We start from the raw sequence: 18,942 nt of genomic DNA, 5'->3' as shown, positions 1-18,942 counted from the left end.
GACGCAGGGAGGTGGCGGCCCATCCGCAAGCCGAGGAGAGCAGCCTCGCAGGAAACCAGCCCTGCTGACACCTTGATTTTGGACTCCTCGCCTCCAGCACTGTGAGGAAATGAGTTTCTGTTGTTTCAGCCCCCAGGGTGTGGTACCTGGTGACGGCTGCCCACGCAAACTAACACAAGGTGCAAAATCCCCCAGGGGCGGTGATTTGGTCAAGGATGCTCCAGTCGAACGCAGGCCAGTAAACAGAGCGGTAAATGAAACGGTGTGGACACCAAGTAGGGAGGGAAGAAAACAAACAGAGGCATGATGTGTTGACATTTTTTATATTTGGTATTTGTAAGTCTTTTTTAAAAATTTTTTCAGGCCATTTTTTTCCTTAAAAAACAAAGAAAAGCAACCAACAGCAATACTCTGTACAAGTATAACAAACATTAGAAATATGCATCATTCCAAAATAGTTACAAGAAAATTACAGTTTTAGAGTCTACATCAACACAGCCTACCCATATGTGCCCCAAGGGAGGGGGGAAAAGCTACAGTATGTTGAAGGCTTGGCTGCTCTGGACAGTCTGCAAACTCAGAACTTGGGACTTTTGAGGCAAATCAACATCCGTCACCAAGTCCTTTTTAGCTCAATATGCACGGTCAATCACTCCAAAAGAGAACCAGGCTTTTCATCCAGGTGAAAAGCGAACGTGTCAGCTGCATAGGGGGGCCCACCCCCCGGGAGCCTCAGACTTGATGAAGCCCAAATCCAGTGGGGTCACGGATGCCACAGCTAGCTGGAGGTCATCACATGGCCACAGAGCACAGACCACAGATGTCATTTCCTCCCGGTCCCGATCGTCACTCGATTGAACTTTGGAGGCAAAACGTCTTTGCTCTGAGAAGAGATTCGATGACCCAAATCCCCCAAACCGATGACCACTAATGACACCCTGGCTGCTTTTCTGTATGTGACTGTCAAATACAAAAGCAGGGCAATCCCACCATCTCCATAATTCCACTGGCCTCCTCACCTTTTAGTTCTTTGTTCCTGGGAGGGTTTGGGCAGGAGTTCAAAAACACCTTCCTCTTTCCTATGGCCACCTCCCCAGCCACGATGTCCATTATATTTACACATCCATCTTCCCTTTTCAATCCCTGTGCTATAAATACTCTCGCCACCCCCGCTGGCCCCATTCCCAGCGTCTTCAGGCGGCAGAGGCATGGTGACCTCTGTGTGACCCGCCACTCAGAATCCAGAGCGCTCCAGCACAGCCTTCCTCTGGGGTTGGGGATGACATCCGGGAGCGGCTCGTGGGGCTGCTGCCCAGTTCCCAAGCCCACGCCAGGCGGAAGGGAGGAGGGCTTTTGTTTTTTGAGTTTTTATACAATATGGTTATAATCATGGTTGTTTTCATTAATGTTAAAGGAATTTTTAGAGCCAGGTCCTTCCCTCCGATGTGTCCGTGGTAGTGATGCGGGCAGGGCAAGGCATAGCATCTCCAGGGATTTGACACCTGGACGACCCCCATCGCCATGGTTGCCTGACAACGTGGAGTGGGGAGGGGTGTGGCCAGACTGCTGCCTGAACAGGGACCTCTGGATGAAGCTACGGACTCTCCGAGACCTGCACACGGGGGCCAGACCAGCCCAGCTGCACTCCACACCCCGCCACGGCGTGGCTCCCCGATCCGGACCGGCAGAGCCCACGGCCCCTCCGAAGTGGCAGCAAGAGGCCCAACCTGGCCAGGCCAACCCATTCCTCAAAGGGTCTGACCTTGAATGAACTGCTTACTACCAAAGACAGCAAAGGATTCAGCAAAAAGTGCAATTTCCGTTTGGGAAGTAAGGTTCTCCCAAAACAAGACACCACCGCCGCCTCTCCTTTTCGTTCTTCCGGTACCTCAAAGGGAAAGGGAATAACAGACGTACAGCAGTGACCTCTGAACCGGATCAAGGGCTGTCAATACAACCTGGTTCACCCTTCTGAACCCCAAAACACCCAGTCACGTGTCCAGTCAGTCATCAAAGTGCTGGTGAGCTGAGGAGCAAGGCAGGGTCAGCAGAGAGGCTCCCACAGGTCCACGGGGGCCAGGGCACCGGAGAAGACCCCATCCCCATCTTCAATAGGACACACCTGTCCTAAGTTTACAGCAGGATTTATGGCTGTGGCCAAGGGCCACGGGCTTGCGGGGACATGGATATTCCTTCATAAGACCTTGTGTACTTCAACACCGATTGGAGGATACACTCAAAACTTCTTCACAATATAACCTGAGCCACAATATAAAATAAAAAGAAACAAATCCTTTCATGTTAATGCCTTGAGAATTTTACAGATCATGTACCAATAAAATTAATCCACATAAATTCTGAAATTCTTGGTGGATACACACCGGAAGCAAAAAAAAAAAAGTTAATCTACACTTTTTTTTAATTCAAAGTAATTACAGCAGCAGTATAGTGAAAAAAGGTTTTAAAAATAATAATTACATCTTTGATACAAATTCAAACTTTGTACACCTCAACTCCAAGGAATGACTGCTTTGAAGAGTGTAGTATGTATATTTATATACAGTAGATACCAACATGTGTCACTGCAGACAGACTAAAGCCAGTGGACTTCGAAGGAGGAGGAATTCATCGGATGCTGTTTTCACACTGACATGTTCACAGATTGCCACACGTTTAAACACACACACACATTTACACAGACACACATAAAATGCCAACCTGAGTAAAACGTTGCTAAGAACCTAGAGCTTTCTGAATCACTAAGTCACATATTGCACCTTTAAATAATCCTTCTTACCAAATACAGAAATGAGAAAAAGGACAAAACAGGGACCGGAAAAGGAGAGTCCATCGCGGTAGAGTTCCTTTGCTTCCCTACCCCCCCCCCCAATTTCTCAAGGTGTTTTTAGTCTCCACTCTCACTCAACCGGTGGGCTGGAAATGTGACTGACACACACGTCTTTGGGGAAAACTGGGAGGGAAAAGGGAAGAAGGAATAGAACACAAAACGGGGAGGGTGGGGGGCCTCCTCTAATCAAATAAGAACAGGAATGTTACTGAGAAGGCTGATACTAAACAACTGTTTAAATATTCCGCATATTCCAATTATGAGATTCAGTACAAAAATATAGAAATCTACTGAGTTTTGCCTGTGGAAGCATAATTCAGAAAAGGCACATGTTCAAAGAGAAACCCAGGGGAGGGGGCCACACACCCCTCCCTGCATGATAATCATCCACAGCTATGAATTTTCCATCAGCTAGATTCCAAGATACAGTAGGTAAAAATAGACCTCTGATTCTTAAAATATATTCAACCCAACACGATCCTGGCTTCCACAATGGATCATATAAAATAGTCTTTAAAAAAAAAATGTTTTGAAAAAGAAAAACAAAAAATCATAGCTCATTTCTCCTGGTTTTCCACAATTCTCAAGGGGAAAAAAATGAACTCATCCCACGGGTGGCCAGGAATGCAGTTGATCTGCTCTCCGCCCATCCACAGCCCCTGACAGCCCCAACTTCTCATCTGTCCCGTGTGACCTGGGAGCTTCACACCCTCCATTAGTTCTAACAAAACAGAACAAAGCATTAAGATATTAGACATCTAAAAACATGTCAACATTGGGGCATTTTCCTTTGCTGTGGGTGTGATGGTCTAATGGACTCCAGCGAGATTTTCCTCCGGAATTAGGCGATGTAACCATTTGTTTGTCCAAACGTGGTCACTGGGGCGAGGTTCTCATAGATTGTCATTGCGGTTGTGTTCTGGTAGATGAGATCCACTTTTGAGTCTTTCTGGGATCTGATAATGTCCAAAACACACTGATTGAGGAAAACATACTGGTCCTGTTAGAAACGAAAGGAGAAAGGAAATGAGCGCTGGTCGCGGAGACGAGCACCAAATTAGTTTCAGATTCCCACGCCCCAAGCCCACGGCCCTGCAGCAGCCACTCCAGGTCCACATGTGTCCAAAGGTAACCACGTTCTGCTGAAATCTGCAACAAGAACGTCATCGTCGATGACGCCCCGCCAGAAGCACAGGCTCCCCACAGCTGCGCTCAGCTAGATGCCGAGATACGGCAGGTAAAAATAGACCTCTGTTGTTTAACATATATGCAACCCAACAGGAACCTGGCTCTTACATGGGAATTGTATAAAATAGTCTCTCTTTTTTTTTTAATCTGTATTGAAAAAGAAAAAAAAAAGTCATAGCTCACTTTTCCTGATTTTCCATAATTCTCAAGGAACAAACAGTGAACAGGTCCCATTGGTAACCAAGAAAGTCCACCCATCCACAGCCCCAGACAGTCCCAACTTCTCATCTGCCATGTGCCAGTTTCACACCCGAGGAGAAATACCAGAATCTTGGGGAGGGCAATGAAAGAATGTGGAGGAGGTAATGCACGCCTATGTCCAAACAATAAAAAGTCCTACAAAATCTTCTTGGCTGGTGAGGATTGCAGAATCAAGAGTAAATTGTGATTCTCAACAGAGGAGGTGGGTTAAGGATCAGGGTAGAGTCAGGTGGGGACCACCTGTAGGCGCGCATATCAGAATGTGCAGGTATCCATTAAAAAGAGCAAGAGAAAGTATATGTTGACACACAAAAACATCCATGATGCTGTAAGAGGGAAAAAAATCACAGGGCAGCATTATATATAAAACAGGATCCAATTTTTTTAAAAGAATCTGTGTGTGTGTGTGTGTGTGTGTGTGTGAGAGAGAGAGAGAGAGAGAGAGAGTGAGAGAGAGAGAGAGAGAGAGAGAGCGCCATACATAAAGAAGCCTGTGAAAATATACACAAGCTGTAAATATCGGCTACTTCCAGGACATGTGACTGGGGAAGAAAAAGTGAAAGAGAAAAATATACTCCATGTAATCCTGTCCCGACAGATTTTTTAAACATCGACAGTTAATATTATTTCCAAAATATAAAAAAGGGACATGAACATAATTTATAGGCAGGTAGAAGAGCTCAGTGTCTCTCAAAAGGGGGAAAAGGATTGGCAAGTGCTGTTCTACATAATTACAGCAGAAACAAGACAGCGTCTCTTCTGAGGAGAAGTCCACGCTCCTCACTGCAGCCACGCCCCTCGCCCCCAAGCCCGCAGTGCGCCCAGGTCTCTAGAACATTCCCTGCTGGACTCAAGAGCAGAGCACACGGTCAGAGTTCTGAGTTGGTGCAAGCCACAGCCCGGCGCGGAATGAACATTCTGTTCTCGTCCTGGTCAAGGGGCAGTCGCTCCACACTTTGAGAAAGGCCATTTCCCGACACGTCTGTGGAGAACATGCCTCGAAAACGTCTGTCGGGGACATTTCAGGGGAAGCCAAACCCAACAGCCTTGCACAGCGACAAGCAGATGTCGCGCATTCATTTTCCCAAGTGCTCACCGGCCTCCCGCAGCTCCGCAATCCAAGCTGTTCCCAGTCACCAGGCTGGGCGTGTTGCTGCGTTACCGCTTGAAGCAACATTATGCTGTTTCATGGTATTGCTATTTGGTAAGTCCCTTTCACTAGCTCATTTTAAGGACCGTGAGAGTTTAACCAAGAGTGAAAATGCCAGTTTTATAGTGTAAGATCCGGAAGCCAAAGTCGAGAGACCTGCTAAGACTATTCGGTGAGTCAGGAGCCGCGGGCGAGGATCCTGACCCTGTCTAGGTTTGTAGCGCCATCGCTGGTATCAGGACCACGTGTCACTGTATCCGGTAGCTCAAGCCCGTGTCAGTTGAGGGTCTTAAAGAAATCCAGTGTTACATCACAGCCAAGAGCCGGGAAGCTCTGGAAGGGTGAAATAGTGTAACACAAGTGCGTGACGCAAGGCAACCCTTTAAAAACAGACAGGAAGGTGGACTGTGAAACAGATGTTGGCCTCACCTCTGTTTGCACCATTAAAGGCCTGTGCATCCGAAGGTCATACACAATCCCGTACACGTCCACAGTGTACTCGTTCTCTATCTGATAGATAAGACGATCGATGGCGATGAAAGTGCCCGTCCTCCCAACGCCGGCGCTAAAAGAGAAGGGAGATGAGCACTTGGCTGAGGGTTACAGTACAGCTCACACCTCCGGGGCATGCATCTCGCTCTCCTCCATTGTTTGAGGGCAGAACCCAGGATCATCACACATCCGCTCAACTGAAACCTCAGCGAGTCAGCTAGCTTGGGACAGGGACCCAAAGTTCCAAAGTTCCTTTGCAGTCAGATGCCACAAATGAAACTCGGTGCTAGAGCTTCCTGAATCTCAGTTCTCATCAAGGTGCCGCCCTACGCGAGGATGGGAAGTTTCATCAGCGTATCCCCACAGGGCAACGCAGCCCATCCTTTCTTCGGCCCTAAATGGAGTCTTTAGCTCAGAACCTAATGTTACTGTTCTAGAGGAGGGGGTGGCAAGCTTCTTCTGTAAAGGGCCAGACTGATACCCTCGGTTTGCAACGGTCTCTTTCTGCCGCTGCAGCATGAACGTAGCTGCAGACAATGTGTAAACAAAGAGCGTGGCTGTGGCCCAGGAAAGCTGTACAAAAGCAGGCAGTTAAACAGACCACGGTCATAGTTTCCTGTGTATGTACTTATTGCCAAACTCATCAAGTTGCAGATATTAAGTTACGTGCAGTTTGTGTACATCAGAAACATTTTTAAGTGAATAAATAAAACAAAGTAGAATTACAAGTTTCAACACGGTTAAGTAACAAAGCAACATGCTGAAGGAAGGAGGCAGGTCGTACAGTGATGTATACACAATAAAATCTGATAAGTTACCGCTGTATGAAGCCACATAGATACATACATATGCGATGAAATGTAAAAGCAGCCAAGGGAATGGCGTACATAACCTTTAGGACCATGTTTGTCTATGTAAGGAGAATGGGATAGGAGGCTGGTAAGTGGAGACTTAATATCTAGAATGTCGTATTAACAAAAATAAATATATATGGCCTCAAGATATGCATTATTAAATTATTATTCTCTATATTTTTGTAAGATTGAAATAGTGTACAAGAAAATATTACAAATAAGAAATAAATTATGGTTTAAAAAAAAAAATACAGGCAACCTACCAGATCTGGCCTACAAGCTATTGTTTGCCAATCCCCATCCCAGGGTTTAGGGAGTAAGTCGTGGTACCTTATCCAAACCTTTCCTGAATTTGTAAATGCCTACTGCATTCCACCTTAGACCTAGCTTTTCAGAAGTGGCCATGTTAGGATTACCTGGGAAACCGGTCTCGCGTGAACCGCCACCTGCCTACCTGCAATGCACGAGAATTGGCGACTCGGGGGGGCTCTGCTTCATGTAGTCACGCACGAGATACCGAAAGTTGATGAGTAGATCGGTGGTGTCAGGGACCCCGTGGTCAGGCCAGGACGTGAAGTGGAACTGTCGCAGAGGGTGACTGCCACTCGTCTGGTTCTAAAAGCCAAGAAAAGAAACTAGAGGTCAGCCCTGGCTGGTGTGGCTCGGTTGGCTGAGCATCCTCCGGTGCTTTGATTCCTGGTCAGGGCACATGCCCAGGGTTGTGGATTTGGATATGCGGTCAGGGTGTGTATGGGAGGCAGCAAAAAATGTCCCTCTCACACTGAAGTTTCTCTGTCTTGCTCTTGCCCCTTCCTCTCCCTCTAAAAATAAATAAAAACATATATTTTTAAAAAGAAATTAGAGGTTAGATCCAGGGAGACAGGCTGCCTGGCAACATCAGAAAGGCTGGTGAAATGAGGCAGCGCCTGCATGCTGAACCGCACCGGACGGCTGGAAGGCACCGAAAGGGGTGGTCCGACTAGAAACCAGAATTTTAACAAAGCGCTTGCACGGACTTCGCTGTGCTCAGAAATCCTCACCACATGCCCACGCTGGAGGGTTCTTATGCCCCTTCGAGACAAGGGAGCAAAGGTTCCAGGAAGTACGGTGACATCCCCAACACTCAGCCCAGGGGTCGAAGTCCCTCATCCTCTGAGTTTCCAGACCCCTCCCCTCTCCCACCAGTTTCCTGCCTATGATGTGCTCACATCCTCACACCGACAACCCCTTAGAGCTTCAGAGAGTGCGTCCCTGAGCCCACCCGGCGATGTCCCTGACCAGAAGTAAATTCCCACGAATACAACTGTGATCCTCGGTGCCTTCAGGGAGAACTGCCTCACAGCTCACGTCTCCCAGAGAATGTAATGGCATGCAGGCAAACAGCAGCGTCGAGTAAATATTCAGAACTGCGGGCACCTAACAAAGGACCTCCCCCAAAAAGCCAGCGATTTCAACCTCAGACCGACAATGGAAAGTGGACCCTGTTATAACAGACAGTTACTACACAGGCTGGTTTCCTACCACAGACGGAAGCATGTACCTTGGTGATCAGGACCCTGCCCAGGCCGGGCCCCTCCCGTCCCTGAGTCAACTGCACTCATCATGCCCACAGCCAGGCACTGCCCTCACCCGTGCGTGCCTACGTCAGGACTGGGGGCATTTCCATCTCCTTGATGACAGCTCCCCTTCGAGGCTTTTTTTAAAAATGCATATACATTATAAACACAGTGCATCCACGTTATTCAAAATGTGGAAGACAGTAAGGAAACAAGGCAGAGACAGGGAGAGGGTGCTGGGAAGTCCCACGACACACAAACGCAGCAGTCACAACTTGAACCAGAAGTATTCACCCACAGAAAGCCAGCCTTGAGCGACAAGAGGAGAGGAAGGACCAGGGGAGGGTCGGACTTTTCAGTACTATCTCTACAGGGGGGCAAAAGGGGTCCAGGTTAGGGGTGACAGTCAAAAGAAATTTTTTTAAATATGGTTTTATGGATATTTTAGAGAGAGAAAGAGAGAGAGATAGAAACATCGGTGTGAGAGAGAAACATCAATCGGCTGCCTCCTGCATGCCCCCCCCCCCTGACTGGGGATCGTGCCCACAACTCAGACATGTGCCCTGACCGGGAATCGAACCGGGATCTCTCAGTCCATGGGACGTCGCCCAACCCGCTAAGCCACACTGGCTGGGCAAAAGAGACTTTTAACTCTATCTGTTATGTTCCCACTTTTAAAAAGGAAAAGAGCCCTGGCCGGTTTGGCTCAGCGGTTGGAGCGTCGGCCTGCGGTCCAGAGAGACCCGGGTTCGGTTCCCGCTAAGGGCACGTACCTCGGTTGCAGTTTGTCCCCGGCCCTGGTTGGTCGTGCGGGTGGCAGCCACTCGATGTGTCCCTTTCACATCGATGTTTCTCTCTCTCTCTGTGTTCCTCTCTCTCCCTCCCACTCTATCTGTACAAAAAATGGAAAAATAGCCTCGGGTGAGGATAAAATAAATAAATAAATAAATAAAAATAAAAAGGAAAAGATTCTCTCTCTGAAAATCAATAAAAACACATTTTAAAATAAATAAATGTTTTCAAAGGAAAATATATTCATTCATTTTCTATAATTAAAAAGTAAGTGTTTTACTAAATGCCATGTGGTATCCTGGATTGGATCCTGGAACAGGAAAGGGCTTCAGTGGAAAAACGTGAAATTCAGGTAAAGTCTGAGGTCCAGTTAATAAAAAATAATAATAATGGCAATAGTAATTTTTTTAAATGATGTGGACATTCAACCCACAATTCTCTTCCATGAAGGTGAACCCCAAGCAGTAAAAACAACCAAGGATAAGCTAGTCCATTTTACATGGGTGAAATCTATAGAAATCTGCATGACATTTTAAAGAATTCTTAACAATTGTGAGTTGCTTTATTTATGCGGACAACCAAGTGCACAATAAGAGCTTTGACAGCATCTCCAGGAAAGGAATTAAAATATTAATTGAGCCCTGGCCGGTTTGGCTCAGCAGTTAGAGCGTCGGCCTGTGGTCCGGAGAGACCCGGGTTCAGTTCCCGCTAAGGGCGGGTACCTCAGTTGCAGTTTGTCCCCGGCCCTGGTTGGCTGTGCGCGTGGCAGCCACTCAATGTGTTCCTTTCACATCGATGTTTCTCTCTCTCTCTCTGTTCCCCTCTCTCCCTCCCACTCTACCTGAACAAAAAATGGAAAAATGTCCTCTGGTGAGGATAAAAATAAATAAATAAATAAAATATTAATTGAGGCCAGGGCCTTTGAGACACAGCAATTAGTAAAGAGTTAATACTTAATATAATAAACTGTATCCATGACTTATGAAAATCATCAAGGAAAATTCTCATAAATTAGTACCTAAACCCCACACCCATAAAATTCAACACCACTGAATCTACTTCCAGGTTTTTCTTTTATACACTATTCATTATATGCATAAAATTTTGTCTCCTAGTATGTTCACTTAATTATACTCATGGGAATTATCCAGTCTACATAGCTATCACTACTAGTAGCTGAATAATGATACAATGACAAGATAACCTATATTCAGTTATCCGCTCTCCAAAAGCTAGATACTTGCATGGTTTCCAAATCTGCTCCCCCCTCCCCTCCCCCATTACAAATAGTGCTGAGATTCATTTTTATGAATAATAAGCCTCCTCCTATATTTCAGACTGTTTCTTTGGGGCAGATTCGCAAACCTGGAACCACCAAAGGGGAATGGTCGTTTTGATGCCCTTGATATAAACCGCGAAGCGTCAAGCCAATTTACACGCCCACCAGAAGATACCAACGTCGCTTCCTGACACTGCTTTTCTTTTTAAACACCCTTGGGGGGCAAAAAAGGACACCTAAACTGACTGCCTGAAGTACCCACACAATTTATTGGATTTGTTTTCATAATGTAGGGGTAAGGGAAGCTGTGTGTATATGCCCTGGAATCCTATCAGCGAAACTGTTGTCACAAACTGCTCCCAAGGGGAAATGGCCTCTGCTGGTGCCACAGTTCCTTACAACCGGTGCAAAGGGGCCTCGGTTTGTAACAAAAACTCTACGAGCAAGTCACCCGGAAGGGGAAGGAAAGGCGCTGTGGATGCTGAGCCACACTCTTAGCGTCCGTTTTACCCAAGAATAACATGCAATTCCCCCTGAGAAAGCAAAGCTAAAGGGTGGCCTTTGAGTATGTATAGATATGAATTGTTTTATTCTGTGAAGAAAAAAGCAAAACTAAATTTTGGATGCATACAAAGATATTGGTTAATATTAACCTAAAAAAGTATCACCCCTAAAATTAACATATGGTCATTTTATATGAGCGTGAACCATCCTCACGTCTTACTCACATTTTTCACAGTGAAGTCTCTGATGGTCCATTCTGGAAGAACAATTTCGGAGGTCATTGCCACAGTTATGTCCCCATAGTCCTTGGCCTGCTTGGAAGGCCAGTACTCTTCACATTTGGTCTAGAATAAAAGTGCATTTTTAAAAAATTTTTACTGATTTGAGAGAGAGAGATTTGTTGTTCCACTTATTTATGTATTCATTGTTTGATTCTTGTATGTACCCTGACCGGGGATTGAACACCCAACCTTGACATATCAGGAAGACGCTCTAACCAACTGAGCTACCCAGCCAGGGCTGAAAGTGCATGTTTATACAAAGACTCAGATCACACCATCTGCTAGCACCAAGAAAGCCCGGAAATTGACAAATGGCATCAGGACCGATTGAGTCCTTTGGTTGGGTTCTGTTTGATCCTTAAAATTGTGGGTTGTTTTTTGTTTTTTTGTTTTTTAACTTATAACTGTTGCCAACTCTTTTAAAATTGGAAGGTTTCAGGGGTGGGAAGAGATAAACCAAAGAACTTATATGCATGTATGTACAAACAATCGACATGGACATTAGACTAGAGAAGGCAGGAGGGTGTTGGGAGAGGGAAGGAGGGGGTCAATGGAGAAAAATGGGGGGGCATCTGTAATTCTTTCACCAATATAAATTAATTAATTAATTAATTAAATTAAAAAGTAGCACAGTGCTACTCAAAGGGTGCATCCTGGATTTGCAGAAGCCCAGCCCTGGGAACGGTCTGAGTGCAGGGTCCCACCACAGACACTCCGAAGGTGGAGCCTCCCTCCCTGTGACTCTGATGCAGGTGTGTGTTTGAGAACCCCTGGCTTAGGGAGCCAAGTCCTATCCTATTCCTCAAGTAACAAACCTACACGAACAAATTCAAGAGCAACATTAGGTCCTACTCCTCGGACACAGAACTCGTGAATTTAGCATGTTTTCTCCTTCTCCTCAGATCCATTTATGGAAACATGAGATTTTATTACTAGAAGAAATCTTATCTTTAAGGGAAGCAGTCTGGGGATTTCAGGCCATTGCAGGGAGAGGGCACGGCTGAGACTTATTAGGGACACGTCTGAGATTTGGCATTAAGAAAAGTTTCCAGTGCTAAAAACCAAGTTTGAAAATCCCTGGGTTGGTCAGGTAACCCGTCTCACAGAGGAAGAAGCTGGCTGCTTAGAGACACAGGGGGCTTGCACCAATCACAGAGCTGGAGAAGGACGGAGCAGCAGCAGCATCTTGTTCCAGGCCTGGGAGACCTTGCACATGCCAACCCCGCTCCTGCTATTAACCAGCTCCGGCAGCAGTGACTTAACGAATAGAGACTATTATCTGTCCACCAACACAGCTAGTAATACAATCGATTTTTTTTTTTTTTACCTCACCCGAGGATATTTTTCCATTTTTTGTACAGATAGAGTGGGAGGGAGAGAGAGGAAGGGAGAGAGAGAGAGAAACATCGACGTGAAGGGACACATCGAGTGGCCGCCACCCGCACGACCAACCAGGGCCGGGGACAAACTGCAACCGAGGTACGTGCCCTTAGCGGGAACCGAACCCGGGTCTCTCGGGACCGCAGACCGACTCTCTAACAGCTGAGCCAAACTGGCCAGGGCTACAATCAATTTTTTAAGATTCTTTTCACTCTGTAATTTTTCTTTTATGTTATTCTAAATAAGTTGTTTTGTTTTTTTTTTCTTTTCATTTGGAGACTAAAAAGACAGAAAAGCAGAATAGAGGTGTTACTGTTTGGTGAAGAGTGGTTTTTGTTACTGTTTTTGTTTGTTTGTTTGTTTGTTTTTAAGACAAAGAGATGTTAAGATATCTTTCCACAACAATAAAAAGTGAATGAATTAATTAAATGTAATAATATATATTTTTAAAAGATGCTTACCCTTCCCTGTTCAACACATTTGGTCAACATGACAATGGCATATACATTTTTCTCCCAAACCATTCGCCAAAAAGCTTTCAAGGTGTTGGGTAAAGGTCCTTGCGTAGCAATGAAATCTTTCTTGGAATGGTAGCCCTGAAACAGAACGCGAGCCACATTCACGGTCAAAGAAAGAGAAAGAAGAGGTCAGAAGGGTCCCCACAAGCCAGTGCTCTGAGCACCTCTCCCACTCACAGGCATGTAGTTGGCATTGATGTAGTCGTCAGCTGAGTGGATCTGGACTGAGAGCTTGACACGAGAAATATCATCTGTGAATTTAAGAGAAAAAAGGTCCTCGTGAGAAGCAAACGTTTGAGGGAGCGACACACAGAGAGGGAAAAGAGGGACGAGCTAGCAGCACAGGGCTCTGGCACACCTTGGGGGTACACAGGCTGGCACTGTTTGCATGCAGCCATATTTCCTCCTCACAGTCACCCGATGTCACCATGGCATAGAGTTATGTGACAGTAAGTGGCAGAATCAAGGATCAAATCTAGGTAGCCTGACACCAGGGCCCCAGCTCTTAACCAGGTCAAACCGCCTCCCCAGACTAAACAAACCCACCACTGTAAGCACCCTTGGGTGAGCCAGGAATGGCCTAAGCAATTTTACTTTTTCCTCAAAACCACCCTACAAGCTTTTGTGCCCATTTTACAGACAAGTAAACTGAATCAGAAAGATTGAATGACTTCTCAGGCACTGATATTTGTGAACAGCAGTCAGAATTCAAGTTGAGTGCCTTTTCCACTAATAAACAAAATTATCCTAGTGGGTACATATTCAGGTTAATCTTTTCACACTTTCTCTGGTCTCATAAAACAGTTGTTATAAAAAGATAGTAGCAAGTTCAAGAATAAACTGAATGTATAAGGCGTCTATGGGTGGGAGGATCTAAAACACATATTTCTCATTTTTTCTAAGTAATTTCATCTCAAAAATACATACAAACTTGCCCCACTTGAGAAATGAAACAATATCCTTAAATTCAAACGTCAGGCAGGGGTATCAGCAGCAGTACCGATGTCTCCCGGTCTGTGACCGCACAGTGCCTCACCCTCCCCTGGACAAGATAATATAACAATTCCAAACCCAGTTACCAAAATGAGTTCCAGCCTAAAAGATTCCGATAAAAACAATACCCAAACTCAGGAGCTGAAAATCTCCACAGATGGTCACAAGAACAGGCCAATAACCCCTGGTAACCCTGGAAGGGCCGTGCTGGGGCAGGAACACCGGCCTAGATCTCAGAATATGGATCAATGTCTCCACTGTCAACACAAGGGGCATGGGGGGGTGAACAGAAAGAACCCAGGTGCTAGAAAATCCTGACTCTAAACAGAAGTTGACATTTCCAGCCAGGAAAGGAAAACCAACCTCACAGAAAAGAGGCACTGTCTCTAAATGTCCTGGTGTAAAAATGATCAGTAGAGCCTACAGATCTCAGCGAAGTCAGAACACAGCCATGACCTACTGACATGTCTCTGTGTCCGAATTCCCACCCAAAAGATAAACCACAAAGAACTTTCTGTGGGAAAGGGTTTACATTTAGTCTTAATGAATGATGTAATAAATAATTCTCCTTTTAAATTCAATGTGCTGCTATCCCTGTCGGTTAGGCTGCAGACACTGTCAATTCTCAGAAACAGGAGTGAATCCAGTATAATTCCTGTTTCCGTGTGGGATGTACTCAGCCCAACCAGACATGTCTGGACGAGGAGAACACATCCCGGTACTCCTCCTGCTCCTTCCTTCCAGAACTATATCAACTAAAATAAAGGAGCTGGGAGATGGCGGGGTAACAGCACCGGCTCTGGATGGGAGGGGGATGGGGGCTGGGAGAAAAAGCTGAAGGGATTGAGAAGTGCAGGCCAGTGGTTAAAGGACAGTCGTGGAGATGCAGAATAGAGCAGAGGAAATGTAGTCAATAATATTGTGATAACTGTGTATGGTGCCAGGTGGGAATTGGAAATACCAGGGGGAACACTTTGCAAACTTTGTGATGGTCTAACCACGATGTTGTACACCTGAAACTAATACAAAATAATCCTGAATGTCAACTGTAATTGGGGGGGGGGGTTAAAAGAAGAGCACAGGCTCTGGCCTTGTCCCTGAATGAAAATGACAGACCTCAGCCAAGCCCCATCCTGCCAGGGCTGCCTGGGTGACTGTGGACCAACCATTTCGCCACTCTGTGCCTCGCTTTCCTCCTCTGCAAAATGAATATTCCACTCTCGATTTCATAAGGTTGTCAGGAGGACTGAATTCAGTGGAATATGCCCAAATACTGAGCTTAGCACCCAGTGGGCGACCAGTGAACGGTTGTGGGAGTGGCCAGTTGGTATCCTGATTCCCCGCCTCCTGCTGTTAGAGCGCAATGGCCAGGGACAGAGAAAGGGACTGTGTGGGAGACACAACTTACAGGGCAGAACGTTATTATAGCGATTCTTTCCTCTGTTCTCAGCCAGTTCAGCTGCATATTTAGGCTGATTAATTCCAACAAGCTTCAGATCCTGAAAATAAATGAGTTGTTTCATTTAGTTAGTTGTTCAGATATTATTTTTACTGAACATAGAGTATGAGAAACTAAAGTGGAAATGCAACATGATGACTATAGCTAAGGCTATAGTGTTATACATCATATATTTTCTATATGGTATAGCCCATATTTCCTCTATGGTATATCCCATATTTCCTCTGTGATAGGAATATATATTTGTTGACTGTGGCTGCAAAACTCCAGTACCTGCCTCCTCGCTTGGCCGCCTCCCCCGGGTGTCTCTGCCTCCCTCCTCCTTTTATAAAAGGGCATCAGTCACAGGGGGTTAAGGACCCACCCTATATAGCAGTGACTGTCAACCTTTTCCATCTCATGGCACACAGAAACAATTTACTAAAATTTGGCGGCACACCAAAAAATATATTTTGCCAATCTGACCAAAGAAATAGGTATAATTTTGATTCATTCACACTGGACAGCTATTGTTGTGTTGGCTGTTGTCATTTTTTTATCTCTATATATATGTGCGTGTGTGTGTGTGTGTGTGTGTGTGTGTGTGTGTGTGTGTGTGTATATATATCTCAAAGGGAAAAGAGACCAGTGCCACTGACTAAATAGTCAGGTAGTACATGTTTTAAAAATTCTTGTGGCAGACCAGAGTAAATCCTAAGAGTTCTCATCACAAGAAAAAAATTTTTTTTTCTTTTTTTTTAATTTTCTTTTTATCGTATCTATATGAGAAGATGAATGTTAGCTGAACCTATTGCGGGAATCATTTCATAGTATTTGTAAGTCTAACTAGTGTGCTATACGCCTTAAACTTACACGCTGATGTATGTCAATTATTTCTCAATAAAGCACAGAGAAAAATAAACTTTTTCAATCTATTGTTTGTAATTATACCTCAATAAAACTGTTGTTGTTTTTAAAGTGGGAATGCAGCCCTGGCCAGTTTGGCTCAGAGGTTAGAGTGTAGGCCCACGGACCAAAAAGGTTCTTGGGTTCAATTCCTGGTCAAAGGCATGTACCTGGGTTGCAGGTTTGATCCATGGCCCTGGTGGTTGTGCAGGAGGAACTGATATTTCTCTCTCTCTCTCTCTCTCTCTCTCTCTCTCTCTCTCTCTCTCTCTCTTTCTCCCTCCCTCCCTTTCCCTCCCTCCACTCTATCTAAAAATTAAAAAAAGAAATCAATGGAAAAATATGCTCAGGTGAGGATTAACAAAAAAAAAAAAAAGTGGGACTGCAGAGATGCTCCGGGTTAAATTATGTCCACCTGAAGGCACGCTGCAGGTCTGCAGTGCAGCACCTGTGAATGCCATCGTGTTTGGAACTGTGGTCTTTGCAGATGTAATCAGGGTAAGATGAGGTCACACTGGAGCAGGGCGGGTCCTGAACGCCCTGTGCCCGATGCCCTTCTATAAGAGAAGGGAGGCGGAGACAGACACCAGGGCAGACAGCCCCTCGAGGACGGGCGGCACTGGAGCGCTGAAGCCACAGTCGAAAGGCCCGGGCTTCCCGAAGCCGCATGAGGCAGACAGGGTTCCGTCCAGGAGGTTCTGGAGTGAGCACGGCCCTGCCCAACGCACTGATTTTGGACATCTGGTCTCCAGAACTGTGAGAGAATACCTTCCTGCTGTTTGCAGCCACCCGGTGTGCGGTACTGTTATGTTGGCCCTCAAAACCTGTCGCAGAGGCCAAAAGGAAAGGACAGTCCTTGCCTTCCAGGGCTTACAACCTGGGACGGAGGTTAGACAGAAATTACTAACACTACAGCCAGGCAGAATAAATAAATGCTGATAAAAAAAATAAAATTTTTTTTAAAAAAGCCCGGCCGGTGCGGCTAAGTAGTGGAGTGTAGACCCATGCACCAAGAGGTCACCGGTTCAATTCCCAGTCAGGACACATGCCCAGGTTGTGGGCCCGACCCCCAGTGGGGGGCATACAGGAGGCGGCCAGTTGCTGTTCTCTCTCATCGATGTTTCTAGCTCTCTCTAGGAAATGGGCAGTCTTACAACTTTCAGGAAAAAAAACAACAAAGCCAAAGAAAACCTTGGTATTCACAACCACGTACTTCGTATTCTTCGGCAAACCCGCAGTTGGAGTCAGCTTGCTGCTTCTTAAAGTAGGCCTCGAAATGCTCCACTTTCACTAACTTGGATCTGAGAGAACAAAACAAGGCATTAGGATGTTTGACATTCAAGAAAGTCTGAAATAGAAAAACACAAGTTATGTTAAAAAGCCGAGAGTTTACTCACTTTTTAGGTCTTCATCATAGAAAGGGAAAGAAAGAAAAATAGACAGTTAGGAAAAAATGACCCAACCATGCCTCTGCAGATGACAGTAAACATCTTCCCCAAAAAAGAACATCTATAGTATAATTTTTTGGCGGGACAGGGAGTTGGGGAAGGGGTCAGTATAATGCTATTTACAGATTTGGAAACATGCATCAGGAAATTCAACTTCTAGACCCTGTGATGTAACTGACTGGCTTTGTAACTTTGAGCAAGTCCTCTGATCCTAGATCTCGATAACCTATTTTTTTAATCAAACAATACATATATATTAGTGGAATGGCTGGTAGAATATGGTCAGTATGATCCCACCTGCCAGGAAGCTAGTGCAGAGACTGATAAACACAGTTCCCTTGCAGAACAACAAGTTAGCAAGAAATTCTGGATGATCACGGCCAAAAAGACTTACTTAATTTGAGAAAAGGACACTTCATTGTTCTTTGCATCTTTCCTGTTTTAAAAGGAAAAACAAACATTAGGTAAAAAAAAAAAAAAAAAAAAAAAAAAAGGTTAATTTTATGCTTTGTCCTTTCACGTATCTAAAAATGCCATTTTCCTGGGCATTCGTTCATATATGACACTGAAATCCTGCTCCACAATTCTAAACTTAGACCTAAGCAACAGATGCCGATTATAAACCTGTGACGTTCCTCTCTCTTATACCATCTAAAAGTACAGAAGAATCTTACTCAAGTAGCTTTCAGGAAATTCCTTGCATAAATATATACCAACAGCATTATGTATTGTTTCATACTCTGCTTTTGAAAAGCCTGTCCAATAAGTTAATGAAATAAACCAGAAAATACACCTGGCATAGGTAAAGTAGGGGGCACCTGGTACTCTCCTGCACTCTTGGACAAACCCCATACTGGTGTTTAAAACACACTTTCTGGAAGACAATTTGGCACCAGTATCAAAATCAAAAACATGTATACCCACTGGCTGCACCACTGCCCAGCTTGGAATTTAATTAAATAATCATGAATGTGCCCAAAGATTTAGGCACAAGGATAGATAACTGTGGCAAAGGGGAAAAGAATTAGGAAGTTGGTTAAATAATATCCATACA

At 45.2% G+C, this 18,942-nt stretch overlaps 1 protein-coding gene across 3 annotated transcripts in view; it reads right to left on the bottom strand.

Annotated features, from left to right (window-relative positions):
- Positions 1-316: 316 nt before the first annotated feature.
- Positions 317-18,942, bottom strand: part of PTPRJ (protein tyrosine phosphatase receptor type J) — a 148,856-nt gene continuing 130,230 nt past the window's right edge. For all 3 annotated transcript variants that reach the window (XM_036259172.1, XM_036259171.1, XM_036259173.1), the window contains exons 16-25: positions 18,283-18,324; positions 17,838-17,846; positions 17,654-17,741; positions 15,505-15,595; positions 13,281-13,354; positions 13,047-13,181; positions 11,149-11,268; positions 7,248-7,408; positions 5,877-6,012; positions 317-3,848 (exon numbers count right to left, since the gene is read on the bottom strand). In XM_036259172.1, the coding sequence (XP_036115065.1) occupies positions 3,690-3,848; positions 5,877-6,012; positions 7,248-7,408; positions 11,149-11,268; positions 13,047-13,181; positions 13,281-13,354; positions 15,505-15,595; positions 17,654-17,741; positions 17,838-17,846; positions 18,283-18,324 (1,015 nt within the window). In that variant the 3' untranslated portion in view covers positions 317-3,689. The remainder of the gene's footprint in view (positions 3,849-5,876; positions 6,013-7,247; positions 7,409-11,148; positions 11,269-13,046; positions 13,182-13,280; positions 13,355-15,504; positions 15,596-17,653; positions 17,742-17,837; positions 17,847-18,282; positions 18,325-18,942) is intronic.

This window comes from Molossus molossus, unplaced genomic scaffold (assembly GCF_014108415.1).
Source record: "Molossus molossus isolate mMolMol1 unplaced genomic scaffold, mMolMol1.p scaffold_m16_p_13, whole genome shotgun sequence".
Classification (NCBI taxonomy): Eukaryota; Metazoa; Chordata; class Mammalia; order Chiroptera; family Molossidae; genus Molossus; species Molossus molossus.
The sequence above is the reverse complement of the archived record's forward strand: the minus strand, read 5'-3'. Positions and strand labels throughout refer to the sequence as shown.